This window comes from Colobus angolensis, unplaced genomic scaffold (genome assembly GCF_000951035.1).
Source record: "Colobus angolensis palliatus isolate OR3802 unplaced genomic scaffold, Cang.pa_1.0 Scaffold36, whole genome shotgun sequence".
Lineage (NCBI taxonomy): Eukaryota > Metazoa > Chordata > Mammalia > Primates > Cercopithecidae > Colobus > Colobus angolensis.
In genome coordinates, this window is record NW_012116932.1 from 3,136,451 (window position 1) to 3,155,028 (window position 18,578).

The window sequence follows — 18,578 nt, forward strand, 5'->3', positions numbered from 1 at the left end:
AAGGAAGGAAGGAAGGAAGGAAGGAAGGAAGGAAGGAAGGAAGGAAGGAAGGAAGGAAGGAAGGAAGGAAGGAGGGACGGACGTAGGGAGGGAAGGAAGGAAGGAAGAAAGGAAAAGGGAAGGGAAGGGAAGGAAGGAGGGAGGGAGGGAGAGAGGGAGGAAAGAAAGAAAAGAGAAAGACATACACACAGAGAGGGAGGGTAGCTCTACAGCAAATGCAGGCATTTATGTCCAGCATAAACTTGCAGAGATGGGCGACCAGCTTAATGCCAGTGCCTACCGCTGCTTACAGGCTGGGGTGCTTATAGGTGTTGGTGGAAGGAGTCTGGGCAGTACAGCTAGCAGCTGCCCGGTCGCATATTGATAAAATGTTCCTACGATTAGGTGGTTTGCCCCTTTTTGCAGTGGGATGTGATAGGATGCTCGTTGGACCTTTGCCCAGCAAGGTATAAGAAAGTCAGGTGGGGCTGGGCGCGGTGGCTCACACCTGTAATCTCAGCACTTTGGGAGGCCAAGGTGGGCAGATCACGAGGTCAGGAGATTGAGACCATCCTGGCCAACATGGTGAAATCCCATCTCTACTAAAAATATAAAAATTAGCCAGGTGTGATGGTGCGAGCCTGTAGTCCCAGCTACTAAGGAGGCTGAGACAGGAGACTTGCTTAAACCTGGGAGGCGGAGGTTGCAGTGAGCTGATATCGTGCCACTGCACTCCATCCTGGTGACAGAGAGAGACTCCGTCTCAAAAAAAAAAAAAAAAGAAAAAGAAAAAAAGAAAGAAAGTCAGGCCGTTGGGCAGAACATTTCTCACGGCCCAAACCCCCGTAGAATGTTTCGCTTTGACCAAGGTCTGCGAAACGGCAGGGGTCTTATGAGATGGCGCAGTTTGGGCTAACAAAATGAATACTAAACCTCCTGAGCTTCTCTTTGGAACAAACAGCCACAGGTGCTTCTGTGACTCACATTTTCCCTGCTGGGTCCTCACACTGTGTCAATAAACTTGGATGCTTTGAGATTTTGCCTTGGTCATGCACTTTGGTGGTCCGTGGGGGACCTGGTCATCAAAAGCCCGGTCAGTGGGACATAGTCATTGCGGGCCTTGTCTGTGGTGATCTGGTCAGCCAGTCTTGTCAGTGACAGCCTGTTCAGGGGAAGCCCGGTCAGTAGGGCCTAAGTCAGTGGGGTTTTACTCAGTGAGGAATTGGTCATTGGGGTCTATTCAGTATGGGCTTATCTGTAAAACCTAGTCAGTGGGCCAGGCTCGGTGGCTCATGCCTGTAATCCCAGCACTTTGGGAGGCCGAGGTGGGTGGATCACCTGAGGTCAGGAGTTTGACACCAGCCTGGCCAACATGGTGAAACACCATCTCTACTAAAAATCCAAAAATTAGCCAGGCGTGGTGGCGTGTGCCTGTAGTCCCAGCTACTCAGGAGGCTGAGGCAGGAGAATCGCTTGAACCTAATCAGGAAGTGGAGGTTGCAGTGAGCCAAGAGCCCACCACTGTACTCCAACCGGGGTGACAGAGCCAGACTCCATCTCAAAAACAAACAAACAAACAAAACCTAGTCAGTGGGGGTGTAGGGAGTGGTATTTTGTTCAGTAGGGGCCTGGTCACTGGGGGTCTGGTCGGCGGTACCTGGAAAGTAGAACCTGGTTAGTAGGGGTTGGGCGGTTAGCACCTGGTCAGTGGAAGCCTCATCATTGTGGTCTAGTCAGCTGAGGCCTGGCAGTGTGGTCCTGATCAGTCGGTGAAGGTCTTGTCATTGCAAGCACGGTCAGTGTGCCCTGGTCAGCAGATCCCAGTCTGCGGGATTTGGTTATCTGGGACCTGGTCAATGGGGACGTGTTCTGTGGGGACTATGTCAGCAGAGGCCTGGTTGTCAGGGATGTGGTCAGCTAATGCGAGGCCACTAAAAGACTCCCCAGTGGGGCCTACTCAGTGGGGCCCTGGTTACTGGAGGCCTGGTTGTAAGGGGCACTGTTGGCAGTGACCTTGTCATTGAGCTCCTGGCCAGTTGGGACCAGTCAGCAGGGTTTGGGTCAGTGCGGCCTGGTCACTGGGGCTGTGGTACTGCAGGCCTGGTCAGTGGGGCCCTGGCAGTGTGGGCCTGGTCATCAGAAGCCTAGTTGGTGGGGGCCTATGCACGGGGGTGTTGGTCAATGAGGGCATGGTCATTGTGGTCAGCTTAATGGAATCCATTCAATGAGGGTCAGGTCATGAAAGATCTGGTCAGTGGAGTTTGGTTAGCAGGGGATGTTCAGTGGGGATCGGACCAGTGGAGCCTGGTCAGTGGGGTCCAGCAGTTGGGGCCTGGTCGATTGTAGGGTCCAGTCCTATGAGGCTTAGCGGGTGTTCTCTGTGCGGAGACGAAAGATTGTTAAGAAATAAAGACACAAGACAAAGGGATAAAGAGAAAACAGCTGGGCCCAGGGGACCACTATCACCAAGACTCAGAGACCGGTAGTGGCCCTGAACGGCTGGGCACACTGATATTTATTGCATACAAGACAAGGTGGGGAGTGTAAGGAGGGTGAATCTTCTAAGTGATTGACAAGGTGAAGCGAGTCACGTGATCCCAGGACTGGGGTCCCTTCCCTCTTAGGTAGCCGAAGCAGAGAGACAGAAGGCAGCATACATGAGCGTTTTCTTCTACACACTTATAAGAAAGATCAAAGACTTTAAGACTTTCACTGTTCCTTCTACCGCTATCTACTACAAACTTCAAAGAGGAACCAGGGGTATGGGAGGAACGTGAAAGTGGACAAGGAGCATGACCACTGAAGCACAGCGCCACGGGGAGGGGTTTAGGCCTCTGGATGACTGCGGGCAGGCCTGGATAATATCCAGCCTCCCACAAGAAGCTGGTGGAGCAGAGTGTTCCCTGACTCCTCCAAGGAAAGGAGACTCCTTTTTGTGGTCTGCTAAGTAACGGGTGTCTTCCCAGACACTGGCATTACCACTTGACCAAGGAGCCCTCAAGCAGCCCTTATGCGGGCATGACAGAGGGCTCACCTCTTGCCTTCTAGGTCACTTCTCACAATATCCCTTCAGCAACTGACCCTCTACCCTCCGGTTATCCCTAGGTTATATTATTAATGCAACAGAGTAATATTAAAAGCTAATGATTAATAATGTTTATAATAATGATTGATAATTGTCCATGATTATCTCTATATCTAATTTGTATTATGACTATTCTTATTCTAACTATTTTCTTTATTATACTGAAACAGTTTGTGCCTTCAGTCTCTTGCCTCGGCACCTGGGTAATCCTCCGCCCAGTCGATAGGGGTCTGCAGCTGGGGCAAGGTCAGCGGAGATCTGATTAGTGAGACCTCGTCAGGTCTCACTGACTGACTAGGCCTGTTTGGCGGGGGTCGTCTGGCAGTTGGGGCCTCGCTGGTGGGGGTCTCATAGTTGGGGTCTGGCTGGCAGGGGTCCCACAGTTGGGGCCTTGTGAGCAGAGATCTGGCAGTTGCAGCCTCATCCATGGGGGTCTGGTAGTTGGGGCCTGGTCAGTGGGGTCTCATAGTTGGGGCCTGGTTGGAGGGGGTCCAGCAGTTGGGGCCCAGAGATGTGGCAGCTGGGGGCTATTTGGCAGGGATGCAGCAGTTGGGGCCTGGTCAGTGAGGATCAGATCAGTGTGGTCTAGTCAGTGAGGTCTGGATGCTGGGCCTTAATCAGCGTGGGTCTCACAGCTGGGGCCTGGTCAGCAGGGGTCTACTAGTTGGGGCCTGGTTGGTAGAATCCGACAGTTGGGACCTGGTTGGCGGGGGTCTGACAGTTGGAACCTGGTCAGCAGGGCTCTGGCAGCTGGGGCTTGGTCATTGGGGTCCAGCATTTGGGGCCTGGTCAGCAGGGGTCCAGAAGTTGGGGCCTAGTCAGTAAGGTGTGGAAGCTGGGGTCTGGTAAGCGGGAACCCAGCAGTTGGGCCCTAGACAGAGGGGATCCAGCAGTGGGGGTCTGGTCAGCAGGGATCTCATAAGAAGAGGCCTGGTTGGCAAGGGTCTGGCCGCTGGGGCTCAGTCAGGAGGGGTCCAGGAGTTGAGGCCCAGTCAGTGGGGTCTGGCAGTTTGGGCTTGATGAGTGCAGTCCAGCAGTTGTTAGGGCCTGGTCAGTGGGGGTCCGGTAGTTGGGACCTGGTCAGTGGGGTCCACCATTTGGGGCCTGGTTGGCAGGAGTCCCATAGTTGGGGACTGGTCAGCAGGGGTCCAGCCTTTGGGGCCCAGTCAGTGGGATTCAGCTTTTGGGGCCTGGCCAGCAGAGGTCCAGCAGTTGGGGCCTGGCCAGCAGGGTTCTGGCAGTTGGGACCCAGTCAGTGGGGTCTGGCAGTTGGCACCCAGTCAGTATAGTCCAGCAGTTGTTAGGGCCTGGTCAGTGGAGGTCTGATAGTTGGGGCCTGTTCAGCTGGCGTCTGATTAGTGAGATTTATTTGGTGGGGTCCATCAGTTGGGGCCTAGTCAGTGAGGGCCTTGTCATTTTGTGGCCTTGTCATTGTGGCCTTTGTCAGTGGTGTCTGGTGAGCCAGGGCCTGGTCTGTGGGGCCCAGTCAGCAGGACCTGGCCAGTCCACAGCTGGTCAGTGGGACCTGGTCATTGTAGGGGTGGTCAGCTAGGACCTGTTCTGTGGGAGCTTAACCATTGGAGGCCTGGTCAGTGGGCCCTGGCCAGTGGGATCCTCGGTGATCTCAGGCCAGTGGTTTATCCTTGAAGCCTCTTTGATTGCCTCCATCTGTGGGGTGGGGAGTGAGTCACAGCACCCCAATGGGCTTCCGGGAGGAGGAGGTGAGAAGGTGCATTGAATCCAGCCCCGCCACACAGACCTGGCACTTTACACACTACCCAAGTTACCCCGAAGGGGGAGCCTGCCTTCTGCCCTCTGCCCTATGCCCCTGCCCCATCCGCATCCGGAGGACCACCCAGCATGGAAAGGGCAGAGGCTGGGGAGCACCTGTGGGTGCTCTGATGCTGGCCACAGGCCCAGGGGTGACAATGACAGGGATCCGGGAGCACATGTGAGTGGAGCAGCCAGGCCCAGCTGAAGGAGAGACACATTCACCCACACACGTGCACCCTCACATACACAGACAAATAGCACGCATACATGTTAACCACTCAGGGGGCAGAGGACGCTGACTCTGGGCCCTGCTGAGCCAGGCAGGGCCCCGTCTGATAGGAGCTGTGAATCCATGATGCTGTCGCTGTGCCAAGTGCCGCCAACCTACCTCCGTGTCATGGAGCAGTTGGAGACACAGTGGTGCTGTAAGTGGTTGGACACCTAGGACCCTTTTCTGGGTGAGAGGCACATCTCAGCACCGCTGCTTGATCAGACTCAGGAAAGTGTGACCTGCTCTCTTCTCCCCTGCTGACTTGGGGACCGTCACAACCAGGTGGGTGGCAGCTACCCGAGGACGGTCGTCCCTGAGCACTCACCGGGTGCCCGTTCTATGCTGACCATGTAGACAGTTGTCTCCTTCATCCTCGTGGCAACTCCACGGGGGGGTGGAGAGGTGCTATCCCCAAATGTACCCACTGAACAGGTGAGATGCCAGAGGTCAGAGGGGCAGTAACTGGCCCAGAGACCCACAAGTGACCCTGGGCCATGCTCTCAGCCCTGCCCTGTGCCATGCTGAACTCAAGCCTTGACCTCTGTGACCTCCCTGTTCTGGACTGCACGTCTGCCTGGGGTTTCTGACCCCAGTGGGGCTGAGTCTCGCCCTGGAAGAGCCCTCAGGATGGAGCCCCTGTGGGTGGGGTGGAGGGTGGTCCTCCGTCCAAGTCTGCGCTCTAAGGTAGGTCCCGGCAGGGGAAGATCGCCGGGTCTGGGCTCTTCCCCACGTGGCCTTTTCTCTGTCTGGTCCCCTAGAGGCCTCGCCCTTTCTTTGCCCTGACTGTTCATAGGAGGGGTCCCTCTGGGGTTCTCGAGAACCAAGTCCCCAGAGTTCTCTCATTCTTTCTTGGTGACCCGGAAACACAAGGCCCCTTCCTGTGATGACAGCTGAGAATTGTGGGATCCACGATCCCTCCAGCTGAGGCATCTCCGTGAGCACAGAGGCTGCTTTGGCCCAAACCAAGCACCTTCCCATTTGGCTGGTATTATTCTTGACACAGCTTCACTGACCAGAGGGAGTGGAGATGGGGGTGACATGGAGCAGTCACAAGGTGTCTTGTTCCCTATAGGAAAGTGGGCCTCTTGGTGGTCCCTGAGCGATCCGGGAGGGGGAGCATATAGAGCTCTCTGGTCCCTGACTCCAGTCTGCCTCCAGGTGCCCAGGATAGCACATCAGGGGCCCCTCACCCACGGCAGGTGGATGCAGTTCATCCTGTGTGTGTCTGTCTCAGGGCGATTGCGGACAGCAGGCCTCTGTGTCCAGGTCCCCCTGTTCTCAAGTCCTCAGGAAGGAGTCCACCTCTGGTCAGAGGAAGAGACTCCGGAGACCCCAGCAGGCGTGGGGCCACTGGGTCTGGCCCCTTTTCACCCAGGGCAGTGGTGGCATGGGGCTCAGCCGGCCAGCAGGGTCTCAGAGCCCCCAGGAGCGGTTCAGGTGTTCTCTGAAGCAGTCAGGTGCAGCGTAGCCTTTGGGCGATGTTGTCTCACAGGATGGACGTGGAGGAAGACGCAGCTACCCTACTTGCACAGGAGCAGGGGGCATCATCGCCCAGCGTGAGCAGGTACAGGTCGGGCTGCTCTCTTGAGGGAGCCGGGGCCTCGCCTCTCCCACTGTGCCCTGGTAGGAGGATTCTGGGCTCCCTTGGGAAGCAGGGCGGGAGCGGGTTGCCCATGCCTTTGCGCCTCCACAGCCCTTCACCTCCACCCCCTCACTCTGGACCCCTCTGGGTCCCAGGGACGCTGGCAGGGCCCAAGGATGTGGAAAGCTTACAAAGTTACCAATTGCCTCGAGATTATGCAGTGAGTCCTCCGTCCCTGCTGCTCGACCACCACCAAACTCACCTCAGGGGATAAATTTTGTTTTTAGAAAGGTCTCTCTGAGGCAGGACACGTCTTCCCGGCTTGGTCCAACCTCCTTTCCAGTATAGGAACTCCAGCTGGCTACTCTGCAGGCGGTCAGTCGGTGGCAGGCCAGAGCTGCGAGGCTCATCTAGGGATCTTGGGGCAGCGGGTGGGGGTGGAGCGGTTCTCAGCAGAGCGGTCTCAAAGACAGTATGAGAGTAGAGGGCAGCCTGAGGGTCTGGTCCTGTCCCCTTGGGCTCTGCCCCAGTGAGACCCACAGGTTGTGGCCACAGGGCATGGGGGTGCCTGGCCTAGCCTGTGGGCAGTTGTCCAGCAGGTCTCTGAGGACTCAGGGGGCCCAACTGAGCCACCCTATGGGGAGGGGCGTGGGGGGCAGTGAGGGCTGTGGCCCTGGGAGGGCGGAGGGAAAGATGGGCAGGGTGTCAGCCAGGGCATGTCAGGGTGAGGCCAGGGATGAGCTTGCAGCTGAAGGCAACCTGCCTTGGTGCTGAGAGGGGGCCTGGGTCCTGGGAAGGGGAGCCCAGCCTGGAGCCTGCTCCTCAGGGGTCACAGGATAGAGAGAGGGAGGAGCCTGGGGGAGGCTGGGTGGGGACGATCCTGCGGGAAGTGCCACTTCTGGGACGCACCTGAATGGAGCCAGCCTAGGATGGAGCTGATGGCCTGGGGTGAACAACACATGGTGGAGCCGGGGGTAGCGGCTCACCTGGGACTCCTTAGCAGAGGGGGCTCGGTCAGTCCCCAGGGCTCTGCATGGCCCTCTGGAGACCCTGGCTTCCCGCTGGATCCATCAGCACAAAGGCAGAGGGAGGATCAAGAAGGCCGATTCAGGGCAGGCAGGACGGCGGGGGAACAGCCAGGGGCCTAGTATGTGGCTGCCACAGAGTCTCAGAGGAGGGCAAGGACCGATGGATGGATGACAGCCCCGAGAGCCAGCTAGGGCTGGAGACGGGGCTATGGGGCCATCCCGGCCGCCTGCAGGACCCTCGCTCACCCTCATCACCTCTGGCATCTCCCCTGCGGCACTTAGCAGCCCAGTGAGAGAGCGGTCAAGACGGGCGTGTGGATGGATCCAGGGCCCGCCCTCAAGGGTTCTAACAAATGAGGGTGGAAGAAGGGCCAGGCTGTCCAGAAAGACAGTCTCTGGGCCCGACCGGATGGGCAAAGTCAAGGAACAGGCAGAGTCTGCAGCCGGGGTGCAGGGAGAGGCAGGTGTACACTGGAAAGTCAAGTCCCACAAGAGCCCTTGCGGGCGTCAAGTGGGATAGGGCCCAGGTGCACCCTCCGTGCCCTGAGCAGGCCTCAGACCAGGGATGTGGTCACTCCTTCAGGAACTGCTGTTGGGGCCTGACCACCCACCCTGGGCCACACCCATCCCGCAGAGGTGCTGCCCAGCCCAGGAAGGGCAGCCCCGTTGTGCAACCCAAGCCTCACCCTCCACAAGCCCCAAGCAGCCCCCGTTGGGTGAGCCCTATGTTCCCTCTTCTCCCAGGCCCCAACCCCTCCCAGGCGCCAGCTGGCAGGGAAGCACCTGTCCTCCCTTCCCTGTGCGTCCCCTGGACTGAGACCTGGGGCGGGGGTGGGGGACAGGGCTGGTTCTTCCCTGGGGCCCACTAGGGGAGGAGGAGGACAGCTCCCGGCCCGGCAGAGGTCCTCAGCTCTGCCCGGGTTGCCTTACAGTGAGATGTAGCTGCTACCTATCAGTGCCCTGGAAGTAAAGGTAAGAGCCTGACCCTGCTGTGTGAGAGGCTGGTCCAGGGGCAGAGAGACTCAGTGAGTGGTCCGCAGCCTGTGGACCCAGGTGGTGATGAGTGGGAGTGACAGGCTGTCCCTGGGAGGGGTGGCATTTCCTGCGGGACCTGACCTCAAGACTGTCCCCGTTGTGGTTTGACCAAACCCCAAACTGAGAACCACAGTCGTGGCTGAGCAGTCACTGCCCACTTATGCCAAGACCCCACCTGGATGTTGGGACCCCACCAACGCCTGGGGTGCCTGTGGCCTGAGGATGGCATGTCCCAAGTCATGAGGCCAGGACACCAGTGCCCATTCAGTCAGAGGGTCTCAGTTCCCCGGGGCCGGCCCTTTCCTGGCTCCTTCCAGTTTGATCCTGTCAGGGCCCTGGAGCCCAGGACCCAGCATCCAAGGGGCATCCTGGCAGCTCCACTAACTTCATCTTATTTGACAGAGAAGACGTCAGGAGATGAGAGACAGAGAAAAATGGTTCCAGGTGCTTCTCGACTGGCAGTGATATAAGAGTGGCAATGAGGTGATATGGGGAGGGAAGGGCTCTGTGACCGCTTTCTGCAGAGTCAGGGGGACGGGCTCCCATAGCTGTGTCCTGGCACTGCCAGCCTCTCAGAGGATGGACACCACCCTGTGACACCAGCTTTCCTGTCCTTCCCTGCGGACCTCATCTTGCCAGGAGAGAGTCTGATGCCAGGGCCTGGGTCAGTCCTAGCTCAGGGGTAGGGACACCCCCTGGTGACCCGAAGGAAGGAACAGGTCAAGATCAGAGTTCATGACCAGGCGTAGTAGCTCACGCCTGTAATCCCAGCACTCTGGGAGGCCAAGACGGGCGGATCCCCCGAGGTCAGGAGTTCGAGACCAGCCTGGCCAACATGGTGAAACCCCGTCTATACTAAAAATATAAAAATGAGCCGGCTGTGGTAGCAGGCTCCTGTAATCCCAGCTACTCAAGAGGCTGAGGTAGGAAACCCACTTAAACTCAGGAGGCGGAGGTTGCAGTGAGCCGAGATCGTGCCACCGCACTCCAGCCTGGGCGAAGAGTGACACACGGTCTCAAAAAAATAAATAAATAAAAATAAAAAGATTAGAGTTCTTGACCCTGAGTGCTTCTTCATTCTTCGAATCATGGGAGGGGAGACCCAGTCCCAGGTAGACCCCACCTCTCCCAAGGAACTGAGGAGCCAAAGGCTGGAGATATCCAGAATCCTCAGGGTCCTGTCCTCCCCAGGGTCACCCCATGTCTCACTGGAGCGTTCCTCTGTCCATAGCTGTCTGTTGGGGTCTTCAAAGGAATCCGTCTGCAGATGTGGGGCCAGGTGTGGTCACTCTTGCTGAATGTCGAGAAAGTGAAGGCTGAGAACCTGGGAAAATACCAGGTACCACACTTCCACAGTCAGCCGGAGCCAGACAAACAGGCCAGGCCATGTCGGGATCCCAGGCCTCCAGATGGAGGATCAGATGCACGTCCTGGGCACAGACGGTGATGCCGGCACCACAGGTCAGCTGGGCTCTAGCGACCCTCCTGGTGACCCTTTGGCTTGTTGGAAAACAGGCCAAAGAAGGAGCTTTCTGCAGAAGGAAGCCCGCCTTCCCACCTGCCTTCCTTCCTTCCTTTCTTCCTTCTTTCCTTCCTTCTTTTCTTTCTTCCTTCCTTCCAGAAGCATGGACTGTGGATGACAGCCGTGTAGGGCAGCGAGTCTTCTGTCTGTTTGGAGGCTGCTTCCTCCTCTTGACCCTGCCCTGCAGGTCATGAAGAACAAGGGCAAGAGGTCCCCTGGGAACTTCCACCAGATGTGGAGGTTGGAGGGTCCCTGGGAAGATGGGGTGATCCAGAGGGATGGGGGCTTCCCCAGAGCAGAGGCAGGAGTCACTCTGGAAGAGTGACAGACTGGCCAAGGGCTCTCCTGGCCCAGGAGGCATGCAGCACCATGGACTCAGTGCCTCTTGGGCTCCAAGCCCTGTGCCTGGCTGGGACACATGGGGCCAGAATCCAGGCGGCTCCCAAGGAGATGGACAGCAGCAAACAAAATCATGCGGAATGGTGGAAAGTGCTCTCTGTGCCTCTGGGGACCAGGGTAGGAACGCACAAGAAGGCGGCAGGATGAGGGGGCTCAGGAGCCTTCCCAAGCAACACGGACAACACCGAACACCGGGAGGATGTGGAGCCCCAGGGACCCTCGTCCCTGCCAGGTGGGAATGCGACAGGGCACAGCCACTTTGGAAGCCCGTTGGGTGGCTGCTCATGAAGCTCAATGGACTCGTGCCACACATCCCAGAAGAGTCTCAGAGATTGACCCCAGTGATTTGAAAACTCGCGTGCCACGTTCACGGCTTGATTCATCATCACTCATAGCCGGAGGCCACCAAAGAAACCTTTGACATGGGATTAGGGGAGGAAGGGGGCATCCACCCTTCGAACAAAACTCTGAGAAAAGGGAGCAAAAACCCTGACCCCCAAAGCAGTGTGGGTGAATCTTAGACACATTTCGCTGAGGGAAAGAAGCCAGGCCTAACAGTCAACCACTGTAGGATTCCAACTCATGGGCCATTCTGGAAAAGGCCAAACCATAGGGATGGATAACAGATCAGGATGGCCAGGGGCTGATGGAGTGGGAGAGATCGGCTGCAGAGGGGACACCCTGGGGACTTGGAGGACGAAGGAGCTGCTCTGGGAGGTGCTGGAGTGGTGGGTGGGAGATTCTGCACACTGGTTCAGAAACGTGGGGCTGCATATCCCAAAGACTGAGCTTTCACTCTGTGCCAAAAAGGGGAGAAAAATAATCAACCAGAGTGATTGCACACCTGAGATATTTGCATTTCACTGAATGAGGATTTTACCCAGAAATTTCCCAAAATAATCAGATGCCCTGAAAAGGTCACTGCTTATTCGGCGGATCATCTCAACCTTGAGTTGGATTTGTCATCGGGGCTTGTAGACAAAATGAAACAGCATCTGCCTGAAGCAAAACAATCTTTTCTCTCTTTCCTAAGCAGCAGGATTTCTTTCAGGTCCCGGTGGCATATTCTGCATCTAACCCTGTGAGTATTCCCAGGCAACGAGATTCCCGGGCCACACTCCCATATTCACAGGCATAGGCGTCTCGGGTGGGAGGTGTCATTGCTTCTTTAAAATTCAGCATTTGCGGCCGGGCACGGTGGCTCACGCCTGTAATCCCAGCACTTTGAGAGGCCAAGGCGGGCAGATCACCTGAGGTCAGAAGTTCAAGGCCAGCCTGGCCAACATGGTGAAACCCCATCTCTACTAAAAATACAAAACTTAGCTGGGCGTGGTGGCATGCACCTGTACTCCCAGCTACTCGGGAGGCTGAGGCAGGAGAATTGCTTGAACCTGGAGGCAGAGGTTGCAGTGAGCTGAGATCACGCCACTGCACTCCAGCCTGGGCGACAGAGCGAGACTCTGTCTCAAAAAAAAAAGAAAAAAAAATCAGCATTTGCGACCCACCAAGACACAGTGGTTGGGACTCAAGCTCGCTGCTGGCTTGGACATCCAAGCAGGAGGAGAAGGGTCTCAAGGTGTCCAAGTAAGATGGAAAGAGGTCAAGGCCCAGACGCCTGGTCTGACCTGAGCCTGACCACCATTTCACAGAGCAAGTAATGACGCCCTCCTCCCAGACTTGCCCCACAGCCCCCCAGAGCTTGGCGGTGTCCCAGGACGGTCGTCCCAGGAAACATTTTGAACAAGTTGCTGAAGTGCCTGATGGACGCGGCTCTTGTCATGAAATGAGTTTGGATCCGAGAAGCCCTCTTCTTCATCGCAAAATGGGCAGGGGTCCAATTTCCCCTCCACCCGAACCCTGTCAGAGCCCTTCCAGGCGGCGGACGGCTCCACGTGTTGGGAGGGTCTCTGATTTCGAGATGGGTCGGGGGCTTCTCAGGATTCTGCAGCCCAAATTGTGCCAGCCCATGAGGAGCACGTGTTATGAACGTCATTCCCAAAGATCCTCAGCACTTGAACGGACAGTCCCCTCGGCTCCTTCCCAGAGGCCCCGGGTCCCATGGGCCAGGGGTAGAGGGGCCGCTCGAGCCCCTGGTGGGGCTGGCAAGAGGCTGAGTCCCAGCCAGGGACATGGAGTTCTCCATGGCTCCGGAGCTGAGTTTCCTTCTCCTGCCCTGGAGCAGGCAGAGGCACTCTACCCGGGCCGAGTTTCGGCTGAGCAGGGCTAAGGGAAGTGTGTCCTGGTGGTCCGTGCAGGGGGCAGGTGTCAGGGGTGCCCCAGCCACCACCTGGTATTCTGTCCCTCAGGGAAGGGTCTGCAGAGGGGCCTGAAATAGGGAGGTTTGGGGGCAGGCCCTGGGGCCCCAAGGACCTCTGTTGCTCCCGTTAGGACAAGGATGAGCTGTGTACCCAGAATTCCACGTTTACGCTGACTCCTCCAGTGCCTCATCAATGAAGCAAGCAGGTACATTCGTACATCAATGAAGTAAGCAGGGAGCCCCCAGCCCAGGGACCCTCCTGCCCCACACTGCCTGGATCCCCCAGCCCAGGGATCTGGCTCCCCAGGAGGAACGGGCTCACCCTCACCTGGCAGGAGGCACAGGCATGTCCCTGCAGGGCACACAAGCCAGGCAGTGCCCCAGAGGGAGCATCCCACAGCAGAGGCCGGGGCTCAGCCCAGCCTCATGGGCAGACGGGGCCAGGACTCAACTTGGAAGAGTCCAGGGAAGCCCCAAGCCCTTGGGGAACCTCTCCTTCCAGGAGCCACATCCCCACTGAAATGAGTCTCCCGCATGAGGAGCTACAGGACCTCTTCTGATCCAGCCTCACAGGGGAGTGGGGTGGGGTCCCTGGTGCTCCAGGGCACTGAAACCCCAGTGGGCCTGTCCAAGCCACCAGCCCCCAGCTAAGAAGGGCCAGGTCCTCCCACGCCTGTTGTCCCCAAAGACTCCCTTTGGGCTTGCCAGGCAGCTACGTTCTGGAGGGCTAGCATGTCCTGACAGCACACAACCTCCAAAGTTGACAGAGTCAAGTCCTGGCGTGCCCGAGGCTATCCAGGGGAACACGCGGGACAGACAGCACCCTCAGACTGTCCCCAGGACCCTCTGCTCCAGTCTGAGGGACAGGACACCATAAGACCTCTCAGACACAGAGCCCACCCTTGACATGACCCGGATGAAAGGCAGGAGTGTGGTGAGCCCCTCCCTGCCCGCGCCTCCCCCTGGCCGTGGCCTCCTGTGCACAGCTGGACCCCAGGGGTGGCCCGAAAAGGACCCAGCACTGCCCAGTGGGAGGGGGCCACGGTGGAAACAGCGTGTGGACACCAACTTCTCCCAGGGACCCCTCCCGGCCTGATGCCCACCCTGCCCCTGGAGCATCTCATGAAGCTGTCCCAGTCCAACCTCAGGGAGCTCATCCAGGACCAGTTCTTCTGGGCCTGGGCCCTGGAGGATGCCATGGCATTCAGGTGCCTTCATGGCTCCATGGGGTTACTGGTGAGGAGGTGCTGGGTCCTGCTACCCCCAGGTGGGCCCCAGTAGCAGGTCCCCTCCCAAGTCACCCTCTGGGGCAGTCAATCGTGGAGAGGGCCTGGGCCCCTACAGCCTCACTACCTGGGCCTTCCTCCTGCACCTCTTCTTCCCCCTCTAAGAAGCTTCTGGAGGCCAGGTATGGTGGTTCACGCCTGTAATCCCAACACTTTGGGAGGCTGAGATGGGTGGATCACTTGAGGTCAGGAATTCGAGACCAGCCTGGCCAACATGGTAAAACCCCATCTCTACTAAAAATACAAAAAAAATTAGCTGGGCGTGGTGGCGGGCACCTGCTGTCCCAGCTACTTGGAAGGCTGAGGCAGGAGAATCTCTTGAACCTGGGAGGCGGGGGTTGCAGTGAGCCAAGATCACACCATTGCACCCCAGCCTGGGCAACAAGAGTGAAACTCTGTCCAAAAACAAAAAAGGAAGCTTCTGGAAATAAGCCCGCCGGTCCTCAGGGCAGGTGCTGAGCACGTGTGTGCTGAACGTGCTGCAGATCAGGCAGGGGGACCAGGGGAAAGGCTCTTCCAAGCCCCACCACTGCCACCTTCCACAGTGTCCTGCTTTGCCCTCGAAGGTCCCTGCGGGGGACCCATCTGTGCGAGCCCACAGCCCTACCTGCAGCATCCACAGCCTCAGAGAGCAGCAGGGGCTGCTTACCTCTGAACCCCTGCCAAGAGCATCAGGACAACAAGCCTTGAGCCTTGGAGACAAGAGAATCAGTATCCCTGGCCCAGGAAGGATTCAAGGAGAGGACACGTGCAAGAGCCCTGGCCCAGAGCCAGAACCAAGAGTCCAGCCAGGTGTGGAAATGGTCCAGTCCTGGCATGGAGTGGATGGCCCCGGAGGGCAGAGGGGACCCCATGCCTGGGGCCATCCATCTCATCCACTGTAGAGACAGGCCCCCGAGCGAGGTGGCAAGGGGGCCAGGTGACAGCAAAGGCCCCTCCCATCTAAGTTCTGAATCAGGGCTGCATCCCAGCCGGCACAGCCCTGGGGTGAGAGAGAGAGGCAGGAAGCCTTGAGCCAGCCCAAACCCTCGGGGGCCGGCCTAGGAGCAACCTCAGGTGCCCCGACGGCTCCCCCGCCACAGCCCACACACAACTGTCGCTCCAGGATCAGATACCTGCAGGAGTGTCCGCAGCATCAGACTCAAGGAGCCACACAGGGACCCCAAGGACTCCAAAGACCCAGGTCTGGGGGGCCCGGCCCTGTGAGGACCTAATGGGCTCGGTGGAAAAGTGGACCACACATGTCTGCTTTCCTTTCAGCAAAACTGGAGCTACAGTCCCTGACACCCAGGCCTCTGCAAGCATCTCCCAACGTCAAGCCCTTCTGCAAGGGAGATGGGCTGGCCTACCCCAGGCTGTCCAGCTCCAGCAGGCTTGCAGGCGGCCCCTCCAGAACAAAAGCCTGGTCCTCCGCCACCCTGCCCCCATCCCCCAGGCTGTCCCTGAGCCCAAGGCCCAGAGACACAAGAGGACATCTGTAGAGCCCAAGGGAGCAAACTGTTCTCTTGGGATCCTGGGGGGATCAGGGTGTGGCCAGGCTGTCCCCAACTCAGGACAGACCATGGGCTGCCCCAGGGTACCTCCTCTGGAACTTCCTGCCCGAGCTTTGCCATGGACCTGGACGTCAGGGGCCTGTGGTTCAACTTTGAATACGGATTCTGGACCTTGCACAGGTACCCAAGACAACCCCAGAATCGTGGCTGGGACCCGGTGGGACCCGGTGGGACCTGCCCAGCAAGCCCATCAGGGCCCTGAAACCCAGCCCTGCCAGGCACTGTGATAATAACCAAGAGGCAAGTCCAGAGACATCCACTTTGCCCAATGGCACCTGCATCCGACTTCTCAGCAGGCAGTGACTGGCATGGTGTGGGGGCAGCCGGGCCATCACCTGGCCAGCTACCCCGTAGCCCCAGATGGTTCCAGTGCCTCTGGACCTCTTTTTCTACTTTCTACGGGGAAACCTGCTCCCTCAGAGGCTGCCAGAGGGAAGAGTGAGCAAGGCATTCCTGCAGCCCAGATCAGCCAGCGGCATGTCCTGTGGCCTCTGACTCAACCTATAAGACAGAGCTCTGATCCCAGGGCACACTTCCCAGGACATGGGGCCCAGCCTCAACGGGAGCCCTGTGAAGGGAGGGGCACCAGGATGACCATATCGGGGACTGTGGCGCTGCACACCTGGGCACTGTACTTTTCATTGGAGAATCCAGGCAAGATCTTGAAGCAGGTGCATGAGGTCCTGAGCCTGTGCAGCAAACAGCACTCATCTGGGACTAGCACAAAGGGGTCTACAGAGCCACGGCCACTGCAGCCTCCTCCCAGCCCCATCTGTGCAGGGCAAGTGATCTACACCCGCTCCTAAGCCCAGTCCAGCAAGCAGCAGCAGCCCGGGCCCCCCGGCCTGCCAGGCCTATGTGCTGCCCAGAGGCTTCGAGGCCCTGCCGGCTGTGCCTCCCACCACCTGGAAGCTGCCTCCCGATGCCTGCCAGCCACTGCCACAGCCGCAACAGGTGCCACGGCCAGTGCAGGCTTTCCAGACAGTGGGGGCACCCAGCAGCCGTGGCCTCAGCAGCTCTTTGGTGGCAGCCAGGCCAACCAGGGCAGCAACAACGACTAGGATGATGAGTGAGCAAACAGCTCCACACTGGTGGACAGGCTGGGTGCGCACCCGGTCCTCAAAGGCTCGCTGGGCCTGTACCACCATTGTAAATTTGAGATCATGAGATTATACCATTTGCCTTCTTGCTTTTTGAAGTACGAGTATTTTTATGCACACTTGGTAGACCTAAAAATCCATGCAGGGTCTCAAAGAAGCTGGCTGGATGGAGCCTGCTGCGGATGCCTTTTTACTTTCATAGACCAGGGTGATTTACATTCCACCTGTAGTCTGTTTGCAAACTCTCACAGAGCAGCCTTGCAGCTTTGTGCCTTTAGACTCTTGGTTTTGGGTTTCTCCCCACTCCCTTCTTCCAGTAAGCCGCAACTTTTCTGATTGAAAGGGTGCAAGGCTAACACACGGAATGACTAACTCAGGATCGCATACTGGCAGTGGGAGGGGCGGGAGGAGCAGCTGCCATCAATCGGCACGGCCAAGTGGATGATAGGATGGATGCTGGCGCATGCGGAGGAGGCAGACGCAACGCTCATCTCTGATACAGTGTCTGTTCCCTTAGAAGCGGCTGTAGCATCGCCTCTTCACGCAAGTGTCTTGAAACTCAGTTTGAAGATTTCAGCAAACATGTCTTACAGCGAGGAGAAGAGGGAGTCAGTCCATCAGGATTAAAAATATTGAGGCAGTGACAACACACACCCGGCTTCAGTTCTTAGGAGAGTTTTGATTTTGAATTTTTTTTTTTTTGAGAAGATTTTTTTTTAATGGATCTACACTGTTAACTGAGACTCGGGTGAGATTCACTGGTTTACTTAAAAACTTCTCAGGGACATCTGTAAATTTCAGTGTCATATGTCATGAAAACAGGTGTGGGCGGATCTGTTGGTTGCAATAATTTCTACTATTTCAAATACTGAAGGCAAGCATAATTGGTTTATACTGTGTTTTAAATAAAAGTATGACTGACAAGTCCCCCAGGACATTAAACCTTAAAAATCATTTTTAAGCTCTTATTATTGTAAGAGAAATACAAATGACTGGAAAATGCCACAGAGATTCGAAAGCTGCTTAATTGAAAGAGCAGGAAGGGATTCTGGCTTGCAATGCCAAACTTCCCACGTTTTTATAGTTACTGAGCTAAACCATATGGTTACTGACACTTTCTAAATCTGTTACTGAAAGGTTAAAGTATCTCCTGTTTTTGCGAAGTCAAACTTAACGCTGCCTCAGAAATCCCTGGGTACCGAAATGGTCACACGGAGGTAAGGAAGTCAGTTTGAAATGCCAGTGAGTCAAAATAATTAAAGAGGCCTGGCGCAATGGCTCACGCTTGTAATCCCAGGACTTTGGGAGGCTGAGGCAGCGGACTGCTTGAGTCCAGGAGTTTGAGACCAACCTGTGCGACACGGCAAAACCTCCTCACTACAAAAAAATACAAAACAAATGTATCTAGACCTAGTGGCACATGCCTGTATAGTTCCAGCTAGGTGGCTGAGGTCGGGGGATGGCCTGAGCCTGGGAAGTCAGGGCTGCAGTGAGCCGAGATGGCACCACTGCACTCCAGCCTGGGCAACACAGCCAGACCCTGCCTCAAAAAAAAAAAAAAAGTGTGAGTAGTTGAACTGCTCTAATTACTCAACTGTGGCCTGACCCAGAACTGTGCAATTTAACAGTTTTATGAGTGATGATACAGATGTGAACATGACTCCCCCTTGTAGAACTCAACTCCTTCCTACATGGCCTCACCTAGCGC

General features: G+C 57.0%; 1 protein-coding gene, 1 long non-coding RNA gene and 2 pseudogenes across 2 annotated transcripts; all 4 read left to right on the top strand.

The window, feature by feature from the left end:
* Positions 1 to 7,619: 7,619 nt before the first annotated feature.
* On the top strand, positions 7,620 to 8,438 carry LOC105519876 (annotated as a pseudogene).
* Positions 8,439 to 12,424: 3,986 nt separating this feature from the next.
* LOC105519781 lies at positions 12,425 to 15,009 on the top strand. The gene is made up of 4 exons (XR_001003024.1): positions 12,425 to 12,500; positions 13,063 to 13,137; positions 13,640 to 13,865; positions 14,784 to 15,009. It is a non-coding gene; the product is annotated as an uncharacterized LOC105519781 (long non-coding RNA).
* Positions 15,010 to 15,828: 819 nt separating this feature from the next.
* LOC105519877 lies at positions 15,829 to 16,576 on the top strand. Its single transcript, XM_011953414.1, has 2 exons — positions 15,829 to 15,927; positions 16,067 to 16,576. The coding sequence occupies exons 1-2, from the start codon at positions 15,829 to 15,831 to the stop codon at positions 16,574 to 16,576; spliced, it is 609 nt and encodes a 202-aa protein (XP_011808804.1).
* A 1,497-nt stretch (positions 16,577 to 18,073) lies between these two features.
* Positions 18,074 to 18,578, top strand: part of LOC105519878 — a 9,196-nt pseudogene continuing 8,691 nt past the window's right edge.

Coding starts and splice junctions, on each gene's coding strand:
- LOC105519877 (XM_011953414.1), top strand. CDS start 15,829: ATGGACCTGGACGTCAGGGGCCTGTGGTTCAACTTTGAATACGGATTC. Junction 15,928..16,066: donor AGAATCGTGGCTGGGACCCG/GTGGGACCCGGT, acceptor ACTTCTCAGCAG/GCAGTGACTGGCATGGTGTG.